We start from the raw sequence: 27,211 nt of genomic DNA, 5'->3' as shown, positions 1-27,211 counted from the left end.
TGTTCTTTGGCATTGCCCTTCTTTGGTATTGGAATGAAAACTGACCTTTTCCAGTTCTGTGGCCACTGCTGAGATTTCCAAATTTGCTGGCATATTGAGTGCAGCACTTTCACAGCATCATCTTTCAGGATTTGAAATAGCTCAACTGGAATTCCATCACCTCCACTAGCTTTGTTCATAGTGATGCTTCCTAAGGCCCACTTGACTTCATATTCCACAATGTCTGGCTCTAGGTGAGTGATCACACCATCGTGATTATCTGGGTCATGAAGATCTTTTTTGTACAGCTCTTCTGTGTATTCTTGCCACCTCTTCTTAATATCTTCTGCTTCTGTTAGGTCTGTACCATTTCTATCCTTTATCGAGCCCATCTTTGCATGAAATGTTCCCTTGGTATCTCTAGTTTTCTTGAAGAGATCTCTAGTCTTTCCCATTCTGTTGTTTTCCTCTATTTCTTTGCATTGATCGCTGAGGAAGGCTTTCTTATCTCTCCTTGCTATTCTTTGGAACACTGCATTCAGATGCTTATATCTTTCCTTTTCTCCTTTGCTTTTCACTTCTCTTCTTTTCACAGCTATTTGTAAGGCCTCCCCAGACAACCATTTTGCTTTTTTGCATTTCTTTTCCATGGGGATGGTCTTGATCCCTGTTTCCTGTACAATGTCACAAACCTCTGTCCATAGTTCATCAAGCACTCTGTCTATCAGAGCTAGTCCCTTAAATCTATTTGTCACTTCCACTGTATAATCATAAGGGATTTGATTTAGGTCATACCTGAATAGTCTAGTGGTTTTCCCTACTTTCTTCAATTTAAGTCTGAATTTGGCAATAAAGTGTTCATGATCTGAGCCACAGTCAGCTCCCAGTCTTGTTTTTGCTGACTGTATAGAGCTTCTCCATCTTTGGCTACAAAGAATATAATCAATCTGATTTTGGTGTTGACCATCTGGTGATGTCCATGTGTAGAGTCTTCTCTTGTGTTATAGGAAGAGGATGTTTGCTATGACCAGTGCATTCTCTTGGCAGAACTCTATTAGCCTTTGCCCTGTTTCATTCTGTACTCCAAGGCCAAATTTTATTGTTACTCCAGGTGTTTCTTGACTTCCTACTTTTGCATTCCAATCCCCCATAATGAAAAGAACATCTTTTTTGGGTGTTAGCTCTAAAAGGTCTTGTAGGTCTTCATAGAACCATTCAACTAGAGCTTCTTCAGTGTTATTTGTTGGGGCATAGGCTTGGATCACCGTCATATTGAACGGTCTGCCTTGGAAACAAACAGATCATTCTGTCATTTTTGAGATTGCATCCAAATACTGCATTTTGGACTCTTTCCTTGACCATGATGGCTACTCCATCAGTGATAAAAGATATTTATTGTGCTTGTTCTTGGCAGAAAGCTCCATGCACATGATTTCAGTTAATATTATTGGATCTTTATAAATTACATATATGGCAGAGACCTAAAAAATTACAAAAACATCCATCTTCTTCTGTTTATTAGCTCCTATGCCTTCTAAATTAGATAAAATGAAGTTAAATGGAAAAAAGATGTAAGAAATCTGATTGCAGTACTACAATGCATAAAATGTAGCTATTTTATTATATCTATAATCTTTTGAAATTTGACAAAGCATGATTGTTTGTTCATAACAAGACAAGTTGAACAATGAAGGCTGGTACCATTCCTGGATCCCAGGTACAAGTGCTTGTCATAAGGAAAAAAGACAGACACAGATTTTAATCTACCTCTAGGGCTTTCAGAAAGTTGCTTTCTCCATCATCCATTTATTTATTTTTTCTTCTTTTAACAAATATTTATTGTGCTCTTACAGTGTACCACTGATAAAACAGTGATGGATATGATTTGATCTGATTTGGATTTTTTAAAATATCATTTTGGCTGTTGTTGAGGCAGGGAAACAAGTTAGTGGGGCTGTTGGATTACCCACAGCAAGAGATAAAGATGGTCTGGACTAATGAATGTAGAAAGAAATAAACATATTCAACGTATTATTTTGTCTATACAACTGGAAGACCTTGATTAGGCATTGGCTGTGGGAATGGATGAGATGGTTGGATGGCATCATTGACTCGATGGACACGAGTTTGAGCAAACTCCGGGAGTTGGTGATGGACAGGGAAGCCTGGCGTGCTGCAGTCCATGGGGTCACAAAGATTCAGCATGAGTAAGCGACTGAACTGAACTGTGAGAATGGAGTTGAGGGAAAGAGAGAAATGAAGAATGACCTTGAGGGTTTTAGTCTGAGAAACTGAATGGAAGGTATTATCGTTTAATGAGATGAGAAAGCTAATAGAAGAAATAAGCATGGCATTTAGGGAACATAAAGAGCTCTATTTGAGGCATAGCAAACTGTTTTATGCTTATTAAAATGCAAGTAGAGACATTAGTTTAGGTCTGACCTCGCCTATGAGTCTAAAGCTCAAAGAAGAGTCAAACCTACACATATGATTTGAGGAATCATCACATAAAGATAATATCTATAGCCACAGAGCTGGAAAAGGTTGTTTTTTTTGTTTGTTTGTTTTTTTTTTAACAAGAGTGACTATAGCTATACAGTGGGGCCAAGGAGCAAGTAGGAGGAATGAGTGAGGCAGGAGAAAGAAGGAGAGAAAGGTTTTGCCCAACCTTGCTGAGAACCCAAGTTAACTAAGAATACAGAAGGAGCTGTTGGATTTGGCATCATATAGTTCTTTGGTGAATTTAACAAGGGCAAGATAAGCCAGATTGAAGGGTATTTAAAAAAATGAGTGGTCAGGCAAAGAGGTAGAGCAAGTATTGGTAACTCATTCCAAACGTTTTGCTACAAGAGAATCAAAGAAATGGAGCACTATAGGAGGAGATAGAAACCAAACTTTTCAGAGAAACTGAAAGAATTGTCTGGTAGCGTTCAGTGTCCGTTAGATGTTTGTAATCATAATTTTAAATTTAAATGGCTCACTATGATTGTGAGATTTTTTTTTCTTTTTTCCAGCAACCTTTGGCTGTTCGGGTGAAAGCTTAAGGAGGGTAAACAGTTGAATTCATCTTAGTCTGAGATTTTACCAGGGAAATGTTACAAAAAGAGAGGTGATCATGAAAGATAAGCTTGATAAAGAGGGAAGTAACACAGGAGTTGTGTGATGGAGAGTGAAAAAGTGGTAAGGTCAATGACTTGTCAGGCTTCCCTGGTGGCTCAGTGGTGAAGAATCTGCCTGCAATGCAAGAGACGCACTTTCTGCCCCTGGGTCAGGAAGATCCCCTGAAGGAGGAAATGGCAACCCACACTAGTATTCTTACCTGGAAAATCCCATGGACAAAGAGCCTGGCTGTAGGTCGCAAAGAATCAGACATGACTGCGTGACAGCATGCACGCATGCAATGACTTGTAAATTTGGATGAGGGCAAAGCAGTGGCAGGAAGTGGGGAGGGTGGGCTATGCAAATGAGCTGAAAAGAAGAAGAAGAATTCAGAAACTTGAGTCTGAAAATCATTTTAAATGCACAGTTACTGGTAATAATAAGGTCTTGGGGCGTGGGTTACTAGAGGGAAAAAAAAGGAAAAGATCAATGGAAGTATGAGGGCGAAGTAGTTGAATATTGAATGAGTTAACCTTGTGATTGTTGAAATATGTGACAATACTGCAGAAATAGAGAAAACAACTAACTAAAGCCTTTAATGAATCACAGAAGCAGGCAGTTGAGAAAGGAAAATAGCAAGCAGTGGTAATGGGGGATATAGCCAAATACCATGAATTTCAGTATAGCCTTGGATATTGGAATATGAAAGAAAAATAGCTTGGAGGTAACAAAGGAGAGTAAAGAGCACACCTACTTCACTTTCTAGTCCTGAGGTACTGGAAATACAAGAGATAAAACAGCTTTCCAATAATGGGACTGCAAAAGAATTAATTGCCTTAGAATTGCTGAGAAGGACTTTGAGAGACTGGCCTGTTTCAGACTTCTCTTACTGCAGAGAATTATAAAACATGGATAAAAATGCAATCACAGAAAAGAAAGCTATTTGAATGTATCATAGAGCAATTAAGAGAACTTTTAAATACACCGAGACAGACAAAAATGGAAATGTAACACACCAAAATTTATAAAATGCTGCAAAAGCAGTTCTAAGAGGGAAGTTTATAGCAATAAATGTCTACATCAAGAAAAAAGATGTCTCAAGTAACTTAACTGTACATCTCAAGGAACTAGAAAAAGAAGAACTAATGAAGACCAATGGAGAAGGCAATGGCACCCCACTCCAGTACTTTTGCCTAGAAAATCCCATGGACAGAGGAGCCTGGTAGGCTGCCGTCCATGGGGTCGCTAGAGTCGGGCACAACTAAGCGACTTCAGTTTCACTTTTCATTTTCATGCATTGGAGAAGGAAATGGCAACCCACTCCAGTGTTCTTGCCTGGAGAATCCCAGGGACGGGGAAGCCTGGTGGGCTGCCGTCTATGGGGTCGCACAGAGCTGGACACGACTGAAGTGACTTAGCAGTAGCAATGAAGACCAAAGTTAGTAGAAGAAAGGGAATAAATACTAGACCAGAAATAAATGAAATAGAGGGTTAAAAGACAATAGAAAATAATGGAACTAAAAGCTGGTTCTTCAAAAAGATATGCAAAGGTGACAAATATTTAGCTCAACTCACCAAAAAAGAGAGTGAAGGGAGATTCAATAAAATCAGAAATGAAAGAAGAGCTATTATAATCAATACCACATTTTATTGGCCTAAAAACTACCATGTAGATCAATGGAACAGAGTAGAAGACTCAAAACTAAGCTCACACATAGGCGGTCAGTTCATTTATGTCAAGGAGGCCAAGAATATACAGTGGGGAAGAAAGCCTTTTCAATGAATGGTGTTGGTAAAATCGGACAGCCGCATGCAAAAGATAAGGGCTTCCCTGGTGGCTCAGTGGTAAAGAATCCACTTGCAATACAGGAAACGCAGGAGACTCGGGTTCGATCCCTGAGTTGGGAAGATCACTTGGAGGAGGGAATGACAACCCACTCCAATATTCTTGCCTGGAAAATCCCAGATCAGAGGAGCCGGGCAGGCTACAGTCAACAGGGTTGAAAAGAGTCAGACACAACTGAAGCAACTTAGTGTGCACACACGCAGGTACAGCAACCACATCTCCTTTTGCACAGCCAGTTTTTCTCTTTTAGTTAATGATTCTCTGCTGCTGCTGCTGCTGCTGCTGCTGCTGCTAAGTCACTTCTGTCGTGTCCAACTCTGTGCGACCCCATAGACGGCAGCCCACCAGGCTCCCCCATCCCTGGGATTCTCCAGGCAAGAATACTGGAGTGGGTTGCCATTTCCTTCTCCAATGCGTGAAAGTGAAGTCGCTCAGTCGTGTCCGACTCTTCGCAACCCCATGGATGGCAGCCTACCAGGCTCCTCCGCCCATGGGATTTTCCAGGCAAGAGCACTGGAGTGGGGTGCCATTACCTCAAAACTCTACAACTTACAACCTTAAGATAGTCTGGCACATCAGTCTACCCATCTTATTTACTTTTTCTTGGCAATACCCTTTCTGGATCCCTCTTTCACATTTCAAGTCTACAGACCGTTCCACAAGCTTTCTGGGCCTGTTACAGAGGGACTTATCTTCACCATCATGCTAAGAATTCAGTTCGCTTCTGTCTTATGTAGAGTCTTCTACGTTTTTTTCCCCTTTCCCCTCCCCCCTCATTATGATGGAGCCCCTTCTTCAGTAACTTCCTGAGAAATGCTGCACTTAAAACCTTTTCATATCTGAAAACGTTTTTATTTTCTCTTCAGGTTTTGTTAGATATACAATTTGTTTCCCCTTAGACTATTTTCTAGTTTTCTTTGTTCCTTTGTTACCTGGTATGATTGAGATTTACTAATCTTTTGCATGTTATCATTTTTGTAAGTTTGTTTTCTCTCTGAAAATTTTTAGAATCTTATTTATTTCCACTGTTCTGAAAGCTTATCATGATATGTGTGTGGGTCTTTTTTAATTTTTTTTTTTTGGAATAACATTTAATTTTTTTCTTTTTTTAGCTTTTGATTTTTTGAATTAATTAACTTATTTATTTGAATTGGAGGCTAATTACTTTACAGTATGGTAGTGGTTTTTGCCATATATTGACATGAATCTGCCACAGGTGACCATGTGTCCCTCATCCTGAACCCCCCTCCCACTTCCCTCCCCATCCCATCCTTCTGGGTTGTCCCAGTGCACTGGCTTTGAGTGTCCTGTCTCACGCATCGAACTTGGACTGGTGATCTATTTTACAATGATAATATATATGTTTTAATGCTGTTTTCTCAAATTATCCCACCCTCGCCTTCTCCAACAGAGTCCAAAAGTCTGTTCTTTATATCTGTGTCTCTTTTGCTTGCATATAGGGTCATTGTTACCTTATTTCTAAATTCCATATATATGCATTAATATACTGTATTGGTGTTTTACTTTCTGACTTACTTCACTCTCTATAATAGGCTCCGGTTTCATCCACCTCATTAGAACTGATTTAAATACATTTTTTTTATGACTGAGAAATATTCCATTGTGTATATGTACCACAGCTTTCTTATCCATTCATCTGCTGATGGACATCTAGGTTGCTTCCATGTCCTGGCTATTGTAAACAGTGCTCGATGAACATTGGGGTACACGTGTCTCTTTCCCTTCTGGTTTCTTCAGTGTGTAAGCCCAGCAGTGGGATTGCTGTGTCGTATGGCAGTTCTATTTCCAGTTTTTTAAGGAATCTCCACAGTGTTCTCCATAGTGGCTGTACTAGTTTGCATTCCCACCAACAGTGTAAGAGGGTTCCCTTTTCTCCATATCCTCTCCAGCATTTATTGTTTGTAGACTTTTTGATAGTAGCCATTCTGACAGGTGTGAGATGGTACCTCATTGTGGTTTTGATTTGCATTTCTCTGATAACGAGTGATGTTGAACATCTTTTCATGTGTTTGTTAGCCATGTGTATGTCTTCTTTGGAGAAATGTCTGTTTAGTTCTTTGGCCCATTTTTTGATTGGGTCATTTATTTTTCTGGTATTGAGCTGCATGTGTTGTTCATATATTTTTGAGATTAATTCTTTGTCAGTTGCTTCATTTGCTATTATTTTATCCCATTCTGAAGGCTGTTTTTTCACCTTGCTTACAGTTTCCTTTGTTGTGCAGAAGCTTTTAAGGTTAATTAGGTCACATTTGTTTATTTTTGCTTTTATTTCCATTACTCTGGGAGGTGGGTCATAGAGGATCCTGCTGTGATGTATGTCAGAGAGTGTTTTGCCTATGTTCTCCTCTAGGAGTTTTATAGTTTCTGGTCTTACGTTGAGATCTTTAATCCATTTTGAGTTTATTTTGTGTATGGTGTTAGAAAGTGTTCTAGTTTCATTCTTTTACAAGTGGTTGACCAGATTTCCCAGCACCACTTGTTAAAGAGATTGTCTTTAATCCATTGTATATTCTTGCCTCCTTTGTCAAAGATAAGGTGTCCATATGTGCATGGATTTATCTCTGGGCTTTCTATTTTGTTCCATTGATCTATATTTCTGTCTTTGTGCCAGTACCATACTGTCTTGATAACTGTGGCTTTGTAGTAGAATCTGAAGTCAGGTAGGTTGATTCCTCCAGTTCCATTCTTCTTTCTCAAGATAGCTTTGGCTATTTGAGGTTTTTTGTATTTCCATACAAATTGTGAAATTATTTGTTCTAGCTCTGTGAAGAATACTGTTGGTAGCTTGATAGGGATTGCATTGAATCTATAAATTGCTTTGGGTAGTATACTCATTTTCACTATATTGATTCTTCCAATCCATGAACATGGTATATTTCTCCATCTATTAGTGTCCTCTTTGATTTCTTTCACCAGTGTTATAGGTCTTTAGTTTCTTTAGGTAGATATATTCCTAAGTATTTTATTTGTTCTGTTGCAATGGTGAATAGAATTGTTTCCTTAATTTCTCTTTCTGTTTTCTCATTATTAGTGTATAGGTATGCAAGGGATTTCTGTGTGTTAATTTTATATCCTGCAACTTTGCTATAGTCATTGATTAGTTCTAGTAGTTTTCTGGTGGAGTCTTTAGGGTTTTCTATGTAGAGGATCATGTCATCTGCAAATAGTGAGAGTTTTACTTCTTCTTTTCCAATTTGGATTCCTTTTATTTCCATTGTATATTCTTGTGGAGGCTTTTATATTTGAGAAACTTATGTCCTCAGTTCTTAGAAATTTTCTTTATAATTTATTTTATTTTTAAAATTTTATTTGGAAAAGAATTCAAATTCACAGAAAAGTTATAAGAATGACTTAATAAATACCTTCCTGCCCTGCACCTATGATAGTGGTTCTCCTCCAGGGGAGATTTTGTCTGCAACCAGGGGACAGGTTTTGAGGCAATGTCTGGAGACATTTTTGGTAGTTACAGCTAGGAGACGGTACTAGCCTCTTTTTATAATTTCTTTTGCTCTGATTTTGGTTCTCTCTGGAACACATAAATAGATTTTTCAAATCCTTTAATTGCATACTTTTAAAAGTCACATTTATCAGCCTTTCTTTCTTCTTTTAAGCAGACCTTTTTTTTCTCACTTGCAGACCTTGAGTTACTAGTTCCCCTAATGTATCCTATATGCATCAGCTTTTCAATGATCATTTCCATTCCTTAAGGTTCATTGTGTATTGTAAATCACATTGAATTTGAACTTCTGGATCACTATTTTGCTTGTCAGCACTGCTTGTCTTATATTAAGTTGACTTGATTGAATTTGTTTTTGGATCCTCTTAATTCCTATGAAATTAAGAAACAGATGGGGATACCAGACCACCTGACCTGCCTCTTAAGAAACCTACATGCAGGTGAGGAAGCAACAGTTAGAACTGGACATGGAACAAGAGACTGGTTCCAAATAGGAAAAGGAGTCCGTCAAGGCTGTGTATTGTCACCCTGCTTATTTAACTTGTATGCAGAGTACATCATGAGAAACGCTGATCTGGAAGAAGCACAAGCTGGAATCAAGATTGCTGGGAGAAATATCAATAACCTCAGGTATGCATATTGGCAGAAAGTGAAGAGGAACTAAAAAGCCTCTTGATGAAAGTGAAAGAGGAGAGTGAAAAAGTTGGCTTAAAGCTCAACATTCGGAAAACTAAGATCATGGCATCTGGTCCCATCACTTCATGGCAAATAGATGGGGAAACAGTGGAAACAGTGTCAGACTTTATTTTTGGGGGCTCCAAGATCACTGCAGATGGTGATTTCAGTCATGAAATTAAAAGACGCTTACTCCTTGGAAGGAAAGTTATGACCGACCTAGATAGCATATTGAAAAGCAGAGATATTACTTTGTCAACAGAGGTCCATCTAGTCAAGGCTATGGTTTTTCCAGTGGTCATGTATGGATGTGAGAGTTGGACTATAAAGAAAGCTAAGCACTGAAGAATTGATGCTTTTGAACTATGGTGTTGGAGAAGACTCTTGAGAGTCCCTTGGCCTGCAAGAAGATCCAACCAGTCCATTCTGAAGGAGATCAGTCCTGGGTATTCATTGGAAGGAATAATGCTAAAGCTGAAACTCCACTACTTTGGCCACCTCATGCGAAGAGTTGACTCCTTGGAAAAGACTCTGATGCTGGAAGGGATTGGGGTCAGGAGGAGAAGGGGAGGACAGAGGATGAGATGACTGGATGGCATCACTGACTCGATGCACATGAGTTTGAGTGAACTCCGAGAGTTGGTGATGGACAGGGAGGCCTGGCGTGCTGTGCTTCATGGGGTCGCAAAGAGTCAGACATGACTGAGCAACTGAACTGAACTGAACTGAATTCCTATGAACATCTTGTGCTTAGATTACTCTTTTGGAATATCTTCTCAAATGTTCTTAAGAATTCCTGTTTCCTCTGTTTGATTTGCCTCAGCAGTAGCCATGTGCTTTTTCTATTTGACTTGCCTCCTCTAGGCTGTTGATTTGTGTTGGGTGAACTGCCATGTTCAATGTAGGCAGGCTTGCTACCTTAGAAACCTGGCAGGTTTGGCTGTGCAGTCTTCTGTAACTACTGGGACAGAAAATGGTAAGGTAGAGTGAGTAGGCTTTGCCAAGAAAGTAAACCTATGATGCTTCTGGGTCCCCATCCTCCCTGGCATTGCAGCAGCGCTGGGCTCTGGCAGGATGCCTCGTTCCATTGAGCTCTGGCACTGAGACAGAAGCCTCAGGAGGGCTCTTCATTCTCTGCTCCCATCTTGTTATCTAGGTAAATAGTTGTGCGACTCCAGGAGGGAGGAGGAAGAGAGAGGTAAGAGTAAGTATGAGCTCTGGCCACCAACATCCCAGACCTTATCATGTTTTATTACAACTGATGAGCCATTTTAGATTATGTTTCACCTATCTGTTTTGAATATGGAATTTTTTGTATAGTTTATTATGTATAATTTAAGAAAATTTTAATTTTTTTCTTGGCAATGATTTTTTAATTTTTAAGCATTTAAAAAATTATAGTTAATTTACAGTGTTGTTAGTTTTGAGTATACAGCAAAATGTTATATATATTTTTATATATCATAACATTGTAAATTAACTATACATTTCAGTTTATATATATTCTTTTTCAGATTCTTTTGCATTATAGGTCTTTATAAAATTATTGAATATAGCTCTCTGTGCTTTACAGTAGATCCTTGTTGTTTAAATTTGGAATTAACATATAATAGTGTGTGTATTGGAGAAGGCAATGGCACCCCACTCCAGTACTCTTGCCTGGAAAATCCCATGGACAGAGGAGCCTGGTAGGCTCCAGTCCATGGGGACGCTAAGAGTCGGGCATGACTGAGCGACTTCACTTTCACTTTTCACTTTCATGCATTGTAGAAGGAGATATGGGTTTGATCCCTGAATTGGGAAGATCCCCTGGAGAAGGAAATGGCAACCCACTCCAGTATTCTTGCCTGGAGAATCCCAGGGACAGAGGAGCCTAGTGGGCTGCCGTCTATGGGGTCGCACAGAGTCGGACACGACTGAGGCGACTTAGCAGCAGCAGTAGCAGCAGCAGTGTGTGTATGTTAATCCCAAATTCCTAATTTATTTCCCACATCCCCAGGTATCCCCTTGGGTAACCATAGGTTTGTTTTCTGTGTCTGTGAGTTTATTTCTGTCTTGTGAACAAATTCATTTATATCATTTTTTAAGATTCCACATATAAGTAATATATGATATTTTTCTTTAGTTTACTTCACTTAATATGGTAATCTCTAGGTCCATCCACGTTGCTGCAAATGGCATTATTTCATTCTTTTGTATGGCTGATTAATATTCTATTGTGTATATATACCATATCTTCTTTATTCATTTATCTGTTGATGGCTTTTCATGTTGCTTCCATGACTTGGCTTTTGTAAATAGTGCTGCTATGAACATAGGGGTACATATCTTTTCGAATTAGAGTTTCTTCCAGATATATGCCCAGAAATGGGATTGCAGGATCATCTGGTAACTCTATTTTTAGTTTTTTTTAAGAAACCTCTATACTGTTCTCCACAGTGAATGTGCCAGTTTTCATTCCCACCATCAGCGTAGGAGGGTTCCTTTTTCTCTACACCCTCTCCAGCATTTACTATAAGCAAATTTTGTTTTTAAATATAATTTTATTTTAAAGCCTAATGGTTCCTTAAATCAAGCATTCCTATAGATAGCATAACTGTTGAACTATGAGGCAATAATAAAGCATGGCATTTCCCTGGAAATGGTCCCTGTGAGCCCAGATCTGTAGACTAAAAGCAAAGTATCAAAGACAACCTGTGAAAAATTCTACAACATAGTTTTGACAGTATTTGAATAGATATGTTAGAACTAAAACTGAAATGTGCACTTAAGATTCACTTTTTCCATGACTGAAACATATAGCTGATTGTCTAAAAAATTTTTCGAATATCACTCACTGAATGATTTGAAAACAAATACGTCATGACTGGTGATTTTTACCCTTCGGTGTTCCCTTTAACCTTCAGGCCAATGGATTCCAAAATGTTGCTGATTAAATTGATTAAACTGTACTGGTTTTATTAAAGCTCCCAAGAATAGGCTATGACCTTTTTCATTGCTCACACAAATCAATACATTCAGAAGAAGAGACACTTGGTTGGTAAGATAGATTTCTGCTGCAAACTTTGCTTTCAGGAAACATCTAGAAGCGTTTCCAGAAATCTGTAATTACTGATACATTTCCCTTTGATATATGCTTAAGGTTCATTAACTGTCAGTGTTCAAAAGCTGGTGATAAACTCATTTTTATAATGCTATTAGGGATACATTAACATGGGATAAAATATTTAAAAATCAGACAACAGTACACACTAAACTCAGAATCATAGTTGTATCAAAGAAAACTGGTGGGGATATGGGTTCAAGCATAAACACACAAACAGCTTTATGCAGGATATCTCACTTGTGAGACTGTCAATATTTTGGGCAGGATAAGTCTTTGTTTTGGGAGACTGTCTAGTGTATTGCCAGGTATTTAGCCACATCTCTGAACTCTCCCCACTGGAAGTTAATAGTGTTCCTCTAACCAATTTTGACAACCCAAAATGTCTCCAGTTATTGCCACAGGTTTCATCGGGGAAAGGGATCAGAATCATCACTGAGTGGGAAGCACTGCTTTAATCAGATTGATAAACTTTTAGTTTTTATTTTTAATAAGAAGGGGGATTCACCAATGTCCATTTGTAATGGAGCTACATAATTTTCTTATAAGTTACATATTTTCTCTTGAATATATAAATGATATATCATAAAATTTGCTAAAGCTGTAGTAATATGCTTTCAACAGGTGACTTTCTAGAAGTAAACTTAGAGATAGCTTCATTTGATTTTCTTTCATGATCACCAAAGGGAGCGTAGAGCTCTATTTTCTACTTGTAATCACAATGAACTAGCATATTTCCTTTTGTGTCATCATGAAGAGTATTTTGACAGGATGTTTATTTTAAATTTGAAATATTTAATCATGCAATTTGTGCAACTGGCTCGTTGCTAAAAATTGCATGATTTTTAGCCCAGAACTGAATATTTTTAGTCTAATATTAAAAATGTACATATAGAGGTTGTAGGACTTCTGTATGCACAAAATAAAGTACAGTTTTATCTGATTCATACCATAAGAATAAGTTAGTAAAGAAACATAACCCCTCCAAACCCAGTTTAAATAACAATTAATTTATTCTAAAGATTTAGAGAAACTCAAGGTCTGAATCTTAACTGGTCTGAGGATACAGGGCTGGCAAAGACTGCACCCCCTCTCCATTTTTCTCTCCTGGGAGCACATTGTCTTTTTATCTCTTTTCCCCATGTACCTGGTTCTTTCACACTCTCTCTGAAGCTTGCCTTCTCCTACCCTTCATTTATGTGGACTTGAACAGTCATGGCATCCTCTATCTGTTCATGACTCCAGCATAGCTTCTTTGTTTTGATTTTTGTGACTCAATATTGGATTCTCAAAAGAAGAAATCTTATTTGTCATCATAGTTCAGGTGTCTGCATTTGGTTCAACCAGCTGTGGCAAAATAGAGACTAAACTGGTTTACACGGTACCTAGACCTTTCCATTTTGCATCATGTGGGTGCACTTAGCACTCTAGGAAGAGGGTATTGGCCAAGAAGAAAGGATGCAGCTCCCAACCACATGTAGCATCAACTAAAGACATATCCTGTGAAGATTTTGTTTCCCTTTCATGAAAGAGACAGAGAGAGAGAAAGAAATGCTAGGTATAAAGAAGATATGTGCATGTGTGCGTGCATGCTCAGTCACTTCAGTCATGTCTGACTCTTTGCAAGTCTATGGGCTGTAGCCCACTAGGCTCCTCTATTCATGGGATCCTCCAGACAAGAATACTGGAGTGGGTAGCCACGCCCTTCTTCAGGGGATCTTCCTGACCCAGAGATGTCTCTTGCTTGGCAGGCAGATTCTTTACCACTGAGCCACCAGGGTAGCCCAAAAAAACAGTAGGATGAGGATAATTTCCATAACCAATTAAAAAGATAGTTTAGAAGTACATGTAAAATAAATTCTTGTAAGTAAAATATTGAATAATATGTTCATAGTAAAATGAGGAACAGTTCAGTCAGTTCAGTTCAGTTCAGTCACTCAGTATCGTCCGATTCTTTGCAACCCCATGGACTGTAGCACGCCAGGCCTCTCTGTTCACCACCAACTCCTGGAGCTTACTCAAACTCATATCCATTGAGTCAGTGATGCCATCCAACCATCTCATCCTGTGTCGTCCCCTTCTCCTCCCACCCTCAATGTTTCCCAGCATCAGGGTCTTTTCAAGTGAGTCAATTCTTCGCATCAGGTGGCCAAAGTATTGGAGTTTCAGCTTCAAAGTCAGTCTTTCCAATGACTATTCAGGACTGATTTCCTTTAGGATGGACTGGTTGGATCTCCTTGCAGTCCAAGGGACTCTCAAGGATCTTCTCCAACACCAGTTCAAAAGCATCAATTCTTTGGTGCTCAGCTTTCTTTGTAGTCCAACTCTTATATCCATACATGACTACTGGGAAAACCATAGCCTTGACTAGACAGACCTTTGTTGGCAAAGTAATGTCTCTGCTTTTTAATATGCTGTCTAGGTTGGTCATAAATTTTCTTCCAAGGAGCAAACGTCTTTTAATTTCATGGCTGCAGTGACTATCTGCAGTGATTTTGGAGCCCCCAAAAATAAAGTCTTCTACTGTTTCCCCATCTATTTGTCATGAAGTGATGGGACTGGATGCCATGATCTTAGTTTTCTGAGTTGAATATAACTAAATATATATTTGTAAATATATAAATTATATAAATATAATATCCAAATTAAGGTACAAATTAAAGCATGTATCTTCAAAAATAGATGGGAATTAGATTTAGATAGAAAAAAGAAATAGTTCTTAATAAAAAAGTGATATTTCAAAACCATATGTAGACAAATAGTTTTCCAGATATATCATCAAATATTTTCAGTGGGTTTTCTTACACCAAGTCCAGTCATTTGGAGAGGGAAAAATGATATACCATGTGTTGTAACAGCTGTCTCGACCCTATTCGCAAAGAGCTGTTCAGTAAGTGGAAGTTACTATTATCATATATTGCTTGATCTCTACACACAGCTCCATTGGCCTTGTAGCTGTGGGCTTAGCGAGCCATCACTGTCTTCCAAGCTCTCAGCCTTCACTTGGGGCTCCTTAGTAGAGTGGCGGGGTCACACCTTTCTGACCTTTCAGATATTCAGTACCCCCTTGCCATCTGAACAGCAGGGATGAAGCAGATCCTGATCATTTTAAATTTTACACTTTATTTGATATGCTTGAATTTATTTTTATTTCTTCCATTTTTATTGACATATCGACATACAGTACTATATGTTTAAGGTGGATTTGACTTACGTACATCATGAAATGTTCATCAGATCAGATCAGATCAGATCAGTGGCTCAGTCATGTCCGACTCTTTGCGACCCCATGAGTCGCAGCACGCCAGGCCTCCCTGTCCATCACCAACTCCCAGAGTTCACTCAGACTCACGTCCATCGAGTCAGTGATGCCATCCAGCCATCTCATCCTCTGTCATCCCCTTCTCCTCTTGCCCCCAATCCCTCCCAGCATCAGAGTCTTTTCCAATGAGTCAACTCTTTGCATGAGGTGGCCAAAGTCCTGGAGTTTCAGCTTTAGCATCATTCCTTCCAAAGAACACCCAGGGCTGATCTCCTTCAGAATGGACTGGTTGGATCTCCTTGCAGTCCAAGGGACTCTCAAGAGTCTTCTCCAACACCACAGTTCAAAAGCATCAATTCTTCAGCGCTCAGCCTTCTTCACAGTCCAACTCTCACATCCATACATGACCACAGGAAAAACCATAGCCTTGACTAGACAGACCTTTGTTGGCCAAGTAATGTCTCTGCTTTTGAATATGCTGTCTAGGTTGGTCGTAACTTTCCTTCCAAGGAGGAAGCGTCTTTTAATTTCATGGCTGCAGTCACCATCTGCAGTGATTTTGGAGCCCAGAAAAATAAAGTCTGACACTGTTTCCACTGTTTCCCCATCTATTTCCCGTGAAGTGATGGGATCGGATGCCATGATCTTCGTTTTCTGAATGTTGAGCTTTAAGCCAACTTTTTCACTCTCCACTTTCACTTTCATCAAGAGGCTTTTGAGTTCCTCTTCACTTTCTGCCATAAGGGTGGTGTCATCTGCATATCTGAGGTTATTGATATTTCTCCCAGCAATCTTGATTCCAGCTTGTGTTTCTTCCAGTCCAGCGTTTCTCATGATGTACTCTGCATATAAGTTAAATAAACAGGGTGACAATATACAGCCTTGACGTACTCCTTTTCCTATTTGGAACCAGTCTGTTGTTCCATGTCACAGTAAGTTTCCTAAATGTCTATCATCTCATATAGAAACAAAATTAAATAAATAGAAAAAAATTGTGATGAGAACTCTAAGGATTTACTCTTTTTAAAACTTTCACCGCTAACATACAGTATTGTTAATCATATTTATTATGTTGTACATGAAAGTGCTTCTTTATCTTATAAATGGAACTTTGTACGTTTCAGTTGCCTTCATCCAATTCTCCCTGCTTTTGTCTTTTATCCTTCTTACTGCTGATTTACTACTTTTACTATATATTTGCCTTTACCAATGAAGTTTTTTTTTTTCTTTCATAATTTTCATGTTTCTGGGCCCTTTAACATTTCACTATAAAGCTGCTTTAGTGATGCTAGTTTTTGCTTGTTTGTAAAACTTTTGATTTCTCCATCAAATCTGAATGAAAGACTTGTCCGGTACTCTTAGTTGTAGCTCTTCCTCTTTCTTCTCTTTAAATATATTGTACAGTTCCCTTCTGGCCTGCAGATTTCTGCTGAAGATTCAGCTGAGAGCCTCATGGGAGTTCCCTTGTAGGTAACTCATTGCTTTTCCCTTGCTGTTTTTAATATTCTATCTTTAACTTTTGACATTTTAATTACAACTTGTCTTGGTATGGTCTTCTTAGCATTGATCCTGTTTGGGACTCTCTGTGCTTCCTGGACCTAGGTATCTGTTACCTTCCCCAGGTTAGGGAAGTTTTCAGCTATTATATCTTGAAATACGTTCTCTTCCCCTTTCTCTCTCTCTCTCCTCCTATGGGAGCCCTTTTGTATGACTGTTAGCACACTTGATGTTGACCTTGATGGCTTGTAAATGGTCCTCCATTCTTTTTATTCTTATTCTTTTTTCTGAAGCAAACCCAAGGTCACCTTGATGCTCTTCCTCCAGAGATGAGAAAATGGTTCCATTAGTGCCGGTCAGGCTAGTGCTATTGAAGGGCACAGCCATTTAAACTGGCCAAGATCTCTGTTACGGACTGAGTTGTGTCTGCCCAAAAACAACTTGAAAACCTACCCCTGTAGGTACCTGTACCTCCAGTTATGAACTTTTTTGGAAATAGGGGTTTTGCAGATATAATTAATTAATATAGGGTCATGCTGTAGCAGGGTGGGCCCTTAATCCAGCATAATTGGTGTCACTATAAGAAGAGAAGACAGAGACACATAGGGAGAATATGTCATGTGGCAACAGAGGTGGGAAGATTGGGGTGATGCATCTGTAAGCCAAGGAATGCCAAAGATTGATGGCCACCACAAGGAGCTGGGAAGAAGCAAGAAAGGATTCTCCTCTACCAGTTTCAGAGGGAGCATGGCCCTGCTGACATCTTGAACTTCTAATCTCCAGAACTAAGGAAGAATAAATTTCTGTTGTTTTAAGCCACTCAGTTTGTGGTACTTTGTCATGGCAGCCCTAGGAAACTAACACTCTCCAGAGACAAATGCTGCTCTTCATCCACTTAGGAGCACTGGCAACTGCCTCTGGGGGTATCACACCCTCCATGCAGATTTGGGTCTCTCCATGATTGCCATGGTAACTCCCCACTTTGGACATTCAGATTCCGCCTTTCCCAACTGTTCGTCCTCTGGGATGTTACTATTCCAGGACAGCTGAAGGCTAAGGAACATGTGCCTGTACTTATCTGGGATAATGAGTTTGCTCCACCCACAGAGAAAGTCTTCCTGGATGCTTTCTTCACCTCAGATCCTCTCCCAGCTTCCTGGTTTCTCTTTCTATCTTCCTGCCACAAGAACCCAGATGCATACTTAACATCTTCCCAAGAGTTATAACTTAAGTTTATAGTGTAAATCACTCTTCCTTTCTGTTTCCTAAAATGTAGCCATGTGTGTGTTTTGGTGGGAATGGGTGGAGGGGGTGGAGGCCTTCCCTGATAGCTCAGTTAGTAAATCAAACCCAGTTTGATTCCTGGGTTGGGAAGGTCTGCTGGAGAAGGGATAGGCTACCCACTCCAGTATTCTTGGGCTTCCCTTGTGGCTCAGCTGGTAAAGAATCCACCTGTAATGTGGGAGACCTGGGTTCAATCCCTGGGTCAGGAAGATCTCCTGGAGAAGGAAAAGGCTACCCACTCCAGTATTCTGGCCTGGAGAATTCCATGGACTATGTATTCCATGGGGTCACAAAGAGTCGGATACAACTCTGTGTGTGTGTGTGTGTGTAACTGGATCACTTTGCTGTACAGCTGAAACTAATGCAATATTATAAATCAATATACAAATCAATAAAGAAAATGAAGGCCAGTTCCTTGTTGAGGAAAACCATATTATTAAGAAAAACCAACCTTTTTACTGATTGCAAAACTGTATGAAAAGTATCCCAAAAGTAAAAGAAAAGAAGAGCATGGCATACCTATCTCACCATCTGAGTGATAAATCAAGGAGCAGGGATCTGAGTCAGATCTGACTTGAGAAGCCATGATCTTGTCATATCATAGGGAAAACTTATTCTCTTTTATTCCTTTGTATTCTTTTTGGGAATAAAGTAGCTCCTCAGGAGTCCTCTATGAACTAAACTAATGTAAATATGTGGCTTCCCTGAGTGCCAGCTGTGGTGGACACAGACCATGAGTATTGCTGCGGGTAGGTGACTGCATGTTCAGGGCCTTGACACAGAGGCTGACTGGGATTTCCTTAAACTCCTAGGAGCTGAGGTGACCTACATGAACATGACTGCCTACAACAAGGGCCGACTGCAGTCCTCCTTCTGGATCGTGGACAAACAGCATGTTTACATCGGCAGTGCCGGTTTGGACTGGCGGTCTCTGGGACAGGTAATCTTTTCATTATATAGAGTTTTGTCAGGATCAAAACTACCGCCTCCGTAAAACCCTCAGTCACCTCTACTGTGATGGAGAGAATTTAAACCTACAGCATTTATTATTTTTAACTGCACAGGTTTAGTAGTTTTACCCTCAATTAAAGCAAAATAATAAACCTTTCCTTGTCAGAATCATTTCACCAAAAGAACTGCCATTGCTTCAGTGCTTTTATAACTCAGATGCTATTCCCACATTCTTTAGAGCATGCGCTATGCTGCACTTAGTCACTCAGCCGTGTCCAACTCTTTGTGACCCCAGGCTTCTCTGTCCATGGGATTCTCCAGGCAAGAATAGTGGAGTGGGTAGCCATTCCCTCTGGGGGTTCTTCCTCCTGATGCTTGACCCTCAGACTCTCTGGACTTCCATGATGGTACAGTGGTAAAGAATCTGCCTGCCAATACAGGAGACACAGGAGATGTGGCTTCGATCCCAGGGTGGGGAAGAATCCCATGGACAGCTCAACCTGACGGGATACAGTCCATGGGGTTACAAAGAGTCATCACAACTCAGTGACTAAACAATAGCAATAGATTCTCTTAGAGGGCTATTTTTGTATGGAACCTTCTCTGTGTAGCCTATATGGGTTTGATATTTTTTTATGTGATGGCTGTTTTTACAATGGATGTCGTCACCTCTTTTCTTCATGTATGCTGATCTTCATCCCCTTGATAACAGTGGGATTGATGTTGTGGTGACCAGAGTCTGCACTGGGTATTGAGCAGGGCCTCCTCTCTGCCCTGTGATTGTCACTGAGGTGGGGTTGGCTCCGAGTGGTTGGAGTAGAGACTTCCAGATCTGTATCTTAGCCATGTTTCTGACCTGCGATGTGAGGTCACTGGGATTCAACACTCCTCCTAGAAGGGAAGCCACGGAGTATTCCTCCTCTGGAGCTGCTCACCTGTGGGTGTGCTCTGTTGTGGCGCTTTTCACACCCCATGCTGGCTCACAAATCACACTGTTGGTGGCACTGCCCTCGGCCCTACTGTAACTGTGGGTATGCTGGCAATTGGCCCTGGTGTCTCTCAGACATTGTTTTCACCAGACCGTCTGTGCGTATCCACCAGTCAGGTCCCAGGACTGCAGTAACCATGCATCTGGACCCACTGTGGGGGCTATGGAGGCAGCTTAGATTTTGGCCTGGTCCAGTAGGGTCCCAGAAAGTCAGACATAACTGAGTGTCTGAGCAGAGAACAGAATCCTGGCATGTCTATGCCCACAAAGCCCATAGGCCCTAAACCTACACCTGTCTCAGCTATGGGAGCATTTATCTATTCAAATATCCCACAGTCGCTGAGTTTCCAAAGTCAGCAGTGGGGGTGTAAGTCCACAGAGAGATTTCAGCTCTTCCTCCTTAGTCACAGGGCTCCTGGATCTCAGCTGTGGTTTCAGCCCCACTTTTGCATATGTGTCTTCCACCAGCATCTACTCCCAAGGCTGCCTTGGAACACACAGGTGGGCAGAGAGAGGCAGCGATGGGTGGGGTGTGTGAGCTACTCAGGTGAGTGCCCCTCCCGGTGCCCGTGGAGGCGGGGAGCAGCACATGGGGAAGGGGGCTGCAGTGGCGGCCCCACCGCTTGCGGGCCATCCAACAATGGCACCCTGTGGCTCTGGTGGCCCAGGCTTCTTCCACAAACATTTCCAGTTGTGGAGTTTCTTACTCTCATTCCTTCAGGCTGTCTCTTTACAGCCAGCAGCTGTCCCCTCACTGGGTCTGCTCTCCAAACCCTACATTCCAGCACCCAACCCTCCCTCTGCACCAGCAAACACACGTCTCAGGCTGAGGCCAGAGGGCTCTGGCACTTACCACCTAAGTAGGTCTTATGCTGTCCTGCCTGCCGTAGACGGGTTGCCGCCCTCTCCTCTGAGCCCCCAAAGCTCCTCTTCTGTCCCAGTTGATCTCCCCACTGGTGAGAGGGCTTCCCCAGTTGCGGGAACCTTTCCTTTCCTTCAGCTCCCCTCCAGAGGTACAAGACTTTATCCCATTTGCTCGTGTCTATTTGCCTTCCTTTTGTCCTACCTGGTTGTGTGGGGATTTTTCTTGTTGTTTCAGGTGCCCAAGGTCCTCTGCTAGTGTTCAGCAAGTGCTCTGAGAACTGTTCTGTTAGTAGATGTATTCTTTTTTTATTAATTAAGTTTTGGCTGTGCTGGGTCTTATTGCTGCACGACCTTTAGTCTAGTTGCAGAGAGCGAGGGCTACTGTCTAGTTGCAGTGCATGGGCCACTCATTGCAGCGGCTTCCCTTGTTGTGGAGCACGGGCCCTAGGGCACGTGGGCTTCAGCAGTTGTGGCCCCCGGGCTCTAGAGCACAGGCTCGATAGTTGTGGCACACAAGCTTAGTTGCTCCACAGCATGTGGGATCTTCCTGGATCCAGGATCTAACCCATGTCTCCTGCACTGGCAAGTGGGTTCTTTACCACTGAGACACCAGGGAAACCCTGATGTATTCTTGATGCATTTGTGGGAAGAGGTGAACTCCACATCCTCCTGTTTCACCATCTTGACTCCTCTCCCCTGCTCAGTGGTTTTTAACTTGAGCATCATTTGCTTTTTTTTTTTTTTTTTTAAGAAAGTATGTTTTCCTACCCCTAAATTTTATTTTATTTTTTTGTTATTAACTGATAGAGTTTAAAGTTCTATTAATTCCATTTGAATGAGGTTTGAATTATTGAAGTTTAATGACATTTTTCTCCAAATTTTTGAGCAAGTAATCTATATTTTCTCTATTTCCTTCTGCTTCTTTCCTTATATAGACAGACAGACATGTATTCAAGCATTGGTTTCTCTGCTTGAGGATTATTCCTTTGTCTTTGCTTTTAGTTGTTTACTTTGTAGGAAAGTAAGTTGATCTTATAAATGTTTAGTCTCTGTGTAGTCATTTAGATATTATTTCCTTTTTAAATGTATCATCATTATAAAATATGAAAACGTCCCCACTTTAAACATAGTAAATACAGAGAGAAGATAAGGTGCAAGTTATTTCTTATTCATATGAAGAGCAGAACCTCTTTTATGAATTTTCCTTATTTCCACATTTCTAAGTGATAGCTAGTTTCCTTTAAGTTACAGAGAAGACCAGAAGAAGAAGTGGGCAAGTACCTGGACCTGGTTCTCTGTATCATTGCTAATCAAGTTTCTTTCTTAAAGACAAGCCAATTCCTATGCTTCACTTAATGTCATTCTTAGTAGGAACCGGAGAATCACATCTCCACTGTTGGCACTGCGTGGCACTGAGCCCTCCAGTCTGTCTAGAAGATATGTCCCTCTGACGTCATCCTGGTTTGTTCTCAGAGGGAGAAGGAAATGGCAACCCACTCCAGTATTCTTGCCTGGAGAATCCCCTGGACGGAGGAGCCTGGCAGGGGGTCCATGGGGTTACAAGAGTCAGACACGACTTAGCGACTGAGCGACCACCACCGCCTAAACCCAGAATGAGAGGGAGAGTAAACTGAGTGGACTTCTTAGATTTCTTTCCTTCAGCTCAAATATACCAACAAAGTTATACTTTTAAAAACATAAGTGAATTATCATGCTATTTCTTAAGTATGGAATAAGTGTATTTTAAGAATTTTAAAATAACTCATTTTATAATTCATAATCTCAGGCTCCCCAGGTAGCTCAGTGGTAAAGAATCTTCCTGCCAGTGTGAGAGACATAGGAGATGTGGGTTTGATCCCTGGGTCAGGAAGATCCCCTGGAGAAGGAAATGGCAACTCACTCCAGTATTGTTGCCTGGGGAAATCCCATGGACAGAGGAACCGGGTGGGCTACAGTCCACGAGGTCACAAAGAGTCAGACACAACTTAGTGACTAAATAACAACAGTCTATATGTCAACTGCTAACCTACTTCTCTTACATCAATGGCCACCATTTCTCTGCCTCCTCTCCACACACAGGCACGCATGTTGTCTCTTTGTCCACCTTTTCCCCTTAGTTTTTGCTATTTGAATTCATGTTTTTATACTTGTATCATCTATTTTAAATGTTTTCCTTTCATCTGTGCTTGGTTATATGGGCTTTTTCCTTGGTTTACTTCATGAGACATAACACATTGCACAGCAGGGCTCATGTGTTAGAACAGATTTTTTCATTTGAGAAATGTGTATGAGACTAATATTTACATGAAAAATTATAATACATTTTCCAAGTATCAAACTCAACCTATTCCATTAGCTTTATATTTTGTGAAGTTATCTAGTGAAATCAGATTGCTACTATCAATTATTACCTTTAAGTCTATAGTGTTGTTTGGTTGCTAAGTTCTATCCAACTCCTTATGACCTCATCCATGAACTGCAACATGCCAGGCTTCCTTGGCCTTCACTATCTCCCAGAGTGTGCTCAAACTCATTTCCATAGAGTTGGTGATGCCATCCAACCATTTCAACCTCTGTCGTCCCCTTCTCCTCCTTCCCTCAATCTTTCCCAGCATCAGTGTCTTTTCCATTGAGTTGGCTATTCGCATCAGGTGGCCAAAGGATTGGAGCTTCAGCTTTAGCATCAGTCCTTCCAATCAATATTCAGGACTGATTTCCTCTAGCATTGACTGATTTGATCTTCTTGCAGTCCAACGACTCTCAAGAGAATTCTCTAGCACCACAGTTCAAAAGCTTCAATTCTTCGCTGCTCAGTCTTCTTTATGGGCCAACTCTCACATCTGAACATGACTACTGGAAAAATATAGCTTGGACTATATGGACCTTTATTGGCAAAGTGATGTCTCTGCTTTTTAATCTGCTTTAAATCTATAGTAACTAAGAGAAATAATAAAACTAATGATAAGAGTTTCAGTGTATTGCAGGTTTTCTCTATGCTAGGCAATCTTCTAGGCGTTAAAGAATATGAACTCATTCAATTTTCACAATAATCCTTTCTTTTAAGTACTACAATTATCACTTTATTTTACAAAGGAGGAAATTGAGACACACATTAGTCACCTTCCAAGAAGCTGCAAAGCAAGAATTCAAAACCAAGGCAATCTAGTTCCAAACCCTTCTCTCTTACTTCATGCTAATAATTTTTAAAAATAAATTACATTATGAAAAATCATTTTCTTTCAGGATTTTCTGTCATGCTATACAATAAATTTCCTCTAACTCTTTTTAATTTAAGAATAGCTAACAACGCTATTCATCTAGATACCTTCACTTAAAAAAAAAATTTTTATTGGAGTATAGTTGATTTACAATGTTGAGTTAGTTTCAGGTGTGTAGCAAAGTAATCAGTTATACATATTCATCAATACACACATAGGCCATATTTTCCCACATAGGCCATATTTTCCCACATAGGCCATTTCCAAATATTGAATAGAGTTCTATGTGCTATACAGGTCCTTATTAGTTATTTGTTTTACATATAGTAGTGTGTATATGTCAATCCTAATCTTGAATTTATCCCTTACCTCCTGGTAACCATGGTACTTTCCTGGTGGCTCAGACAGTAAAGAATCTAACTGCAATGCAGGAGACCTGGGTTCAATCCCTGGGTTGGGAAGATCCCCTGGAGAGGGGAATGGCTACCCACCCCAGTGTTCTTCTCTGAAAAATTCCATTGACAGAGAAGCCTGGCAGGCTATAGTCCTTCTGTAGAGTCGGACACAACTGAGCAACTAACATACTTCCCTGGTAACCATAAGTGTGTTTTCTACATCTGTAACTCTGTTTTGTAGATAAGTTCATCTGTACCCTTTTTAGGATTCCACATATAAGCAACATCATGTGATATTTGTCTTTCCATTCACATCCTTCTGATTGCAAACCCATGATGACATGAGGGCCACAGAATGATGTCTACTGTTATTCAGTATTTAAGTTCTGCAAACTCAGTTAATTATCTGAGTTGAATTTCAAAGACTAGAAGTCAATGTGTGTGTGCTTCTATATTCTCCCACAGTGGTTCAAGGTGCTCCCCTAGAATCTGTGGCCGCAGGGAGTCCTGTGGGAGGGAAAAGGGAGCTCCTAAAATCACGAAGGAGGAAACAAAAAACGCAGCACTAACAAAGCAAACAAAAGACTAACCAGTGTGTGAAGTAGAAGGAAAAGGGCACAAGTCTTCAAACCACAGGGTTCTGGAGGCGTGATGCTGAACTAGAAGAAGCTGAAAAGGAAAAAGTGAAATCATATTTTTAGTAAAAGTTACTTTTATAATTTTTCAAATATACCCTCTGAAATGAACTACAGCCTGGAACTGGAGGCAAGATTCAGTGGGTTCCTTGCTCATGTGAATCTGGCAATTCTGCATAGGGGAAATATTTATATAACATTTTAAAATATAATTATAACAAATAGGAATAGGCCTATTTGACTCTGTTAATGTGTATTTTAATCTTATTGTTATTGTTTAGTCACTAAGTGGTGTCTGACTCTTTTGCAACCCCAAGGACTGTAGCCTGCCAGGCTCCTCTGTCCATCTTAGTCCATCTTTATTCTGAAAAGACCTGAAAGGTATATCTTAAAACAAGCCAGCTGTTGGAGCAGGGAACATAGGAGCTCTAAGATGAGGTCTTCCATTGACTGTGTTGGTAATCAAAACAACCCAGGGTAGGATGTGGATTCAATCCTACAAGCTATGGGAGAAACACTGAAGATCTGTGATAGGCCAGGACCTGACAACCCTGGAACAAACCTAGAGAAAGTGCTCAAGCTGAGGAGTGAGGAAAGCATGAATAGAGACTCTGTGGCCAAGATTAAAGGGGAAAGTGACAGGACTGAATTATGATGGTGTGAAGGTTAATTTTATATATCAACTTGGCTAAGCTGTCATGCCTACTTGTTTATTCAAATACCAGTCTAGATGTCGCTGTGAAGGTATTTTTTAGATGTGATTAACCTTTAGACATCACTTTGCCAACAAAGATACATCTAGTCAAAGCTATGGTTTTTCCAGTAGTCATGTACGGATGAGAGATTTGAATCATAAAGAAGGCTAAGCACTGAAGAATTGATGCTTTCAAATTGTCGTACTGGAAAAGACTCTTGAGAGTCCCTTGGACTGCAAGGAGATCAAACCAGTCAATCCTAAAGGAAATAAACCCTGATTATTCATTGGAAGGACCGTTGCTGAAGCTGAAGTTCCAATATTTTGGCCACCTGATGCAAAGAGCTGACTCATTGGAAAAGACCCTGATGCTGAGAAATACTGAGGGCAGGAAGAGAAGAGGATGGCAAAAGATGTGATGGTTAGATAACATCACTGACTCAAAAGACGTGAATTTTAGCAAACTCTAGGAGATAATGGAGGACAGAGGAGCCTGGCATGCTGCGGTCCATGAGATCACAAAGAGTCAGACACAGCTTAGCAACAACTTTTAAATAGGTAGACCTGAGTAAAACAGATCATCCTCCCTTATGTGGAAGGGCCTCATCCAGTCAACTGAAGACCATAAGAGCAAAGACTGAGGTTTTCAGAAGGAATTTGATCTCAAAACTGCAACATAGAAATCCTACCTGAATTTCTGACCTGCTGTACAGATTTCAGACTATGAGAACTAGAAAGTACTGCAACAGAAAAGACATGGTAAAGCTGTGTCACAGGGACTTATCAGTTATAAGGAACAAGCCAGAGAGAATAATGGATATTGTTCCAGCATCTGGATGGACCTGGGACAACAAGGAGAAGGACCATACCATCAACAGAAATGCGGAATATCAGGGGGTAGGGGCTGCTCTGATGTCCAATGGGCAGTTGGATAAACAGTAAAGAAATTGGCCAGTATTGATGCTTTTTATCTAACAAGTTGGGCATCTGAATAATAATAGTTTCTTGATTGACCCCTAAAGCTACTGATTTCATCACAGTTCCTATTTCTGACAATAACCATTTTGTAGAATGGTGACAAGAATTGTACTCCTTCTGCATCGCCAAGCTGGTCACTTCTTCCTAGTCTCTGTGGGTTGAAATCACAGCCTGATGTTACCAATGAGGAAGGGTGCTGAGACTTAAAGTGTCTTTGATTCCCTCTTCTTGTCCCTTTTTCTTTCAATTAAAAGAACAAAGCACT

The 27,211-nt window shown here is 40.4% G+C and overlaps 1 protein-coding gene across 2 annotated transcripts in view; it reads left to right on the top strand.

Moving 5' to 3' along the window:
* PLD5 (phospholipase D family member 5) overlaps positions 1-27,211 on the top strand; it is a 415,978-nt gene that overhangs the window by 311,444 nt on the left and 77,323 nt on the right. For both annotated transcript variants that reach the window (XM_025286004.3, XM_025286005.3), the window contains one exon: positions 19,036-19,163. In XM_025286004.3, the coding sequence (XP_025141789.1) occupies positions 19,036-19,163 (128 nt within the window). The remainder of the gene's footprint in view (positions 1-19,035; positions 19,164-27,211) is intronic.

This window comes from Bubalus bubalis, chromosome 5, assembly GCF_019923935.1.
Source record: "Bubalus bubalis isolate 160015118507 breed Murrah chromosome 5, NDDB_SH_1, whole genome shotgun sequence".
NCBI lineage: Eukaryota > Metazoa > Chordata > Mammalia > Artiodactyla > Bovidae > Bubalus > Bubalus bubalis.
Note: the sequence above shows the minus strand (reverse complement) of the source record. Positions and strands in the feature narration are given on the sequence as shown.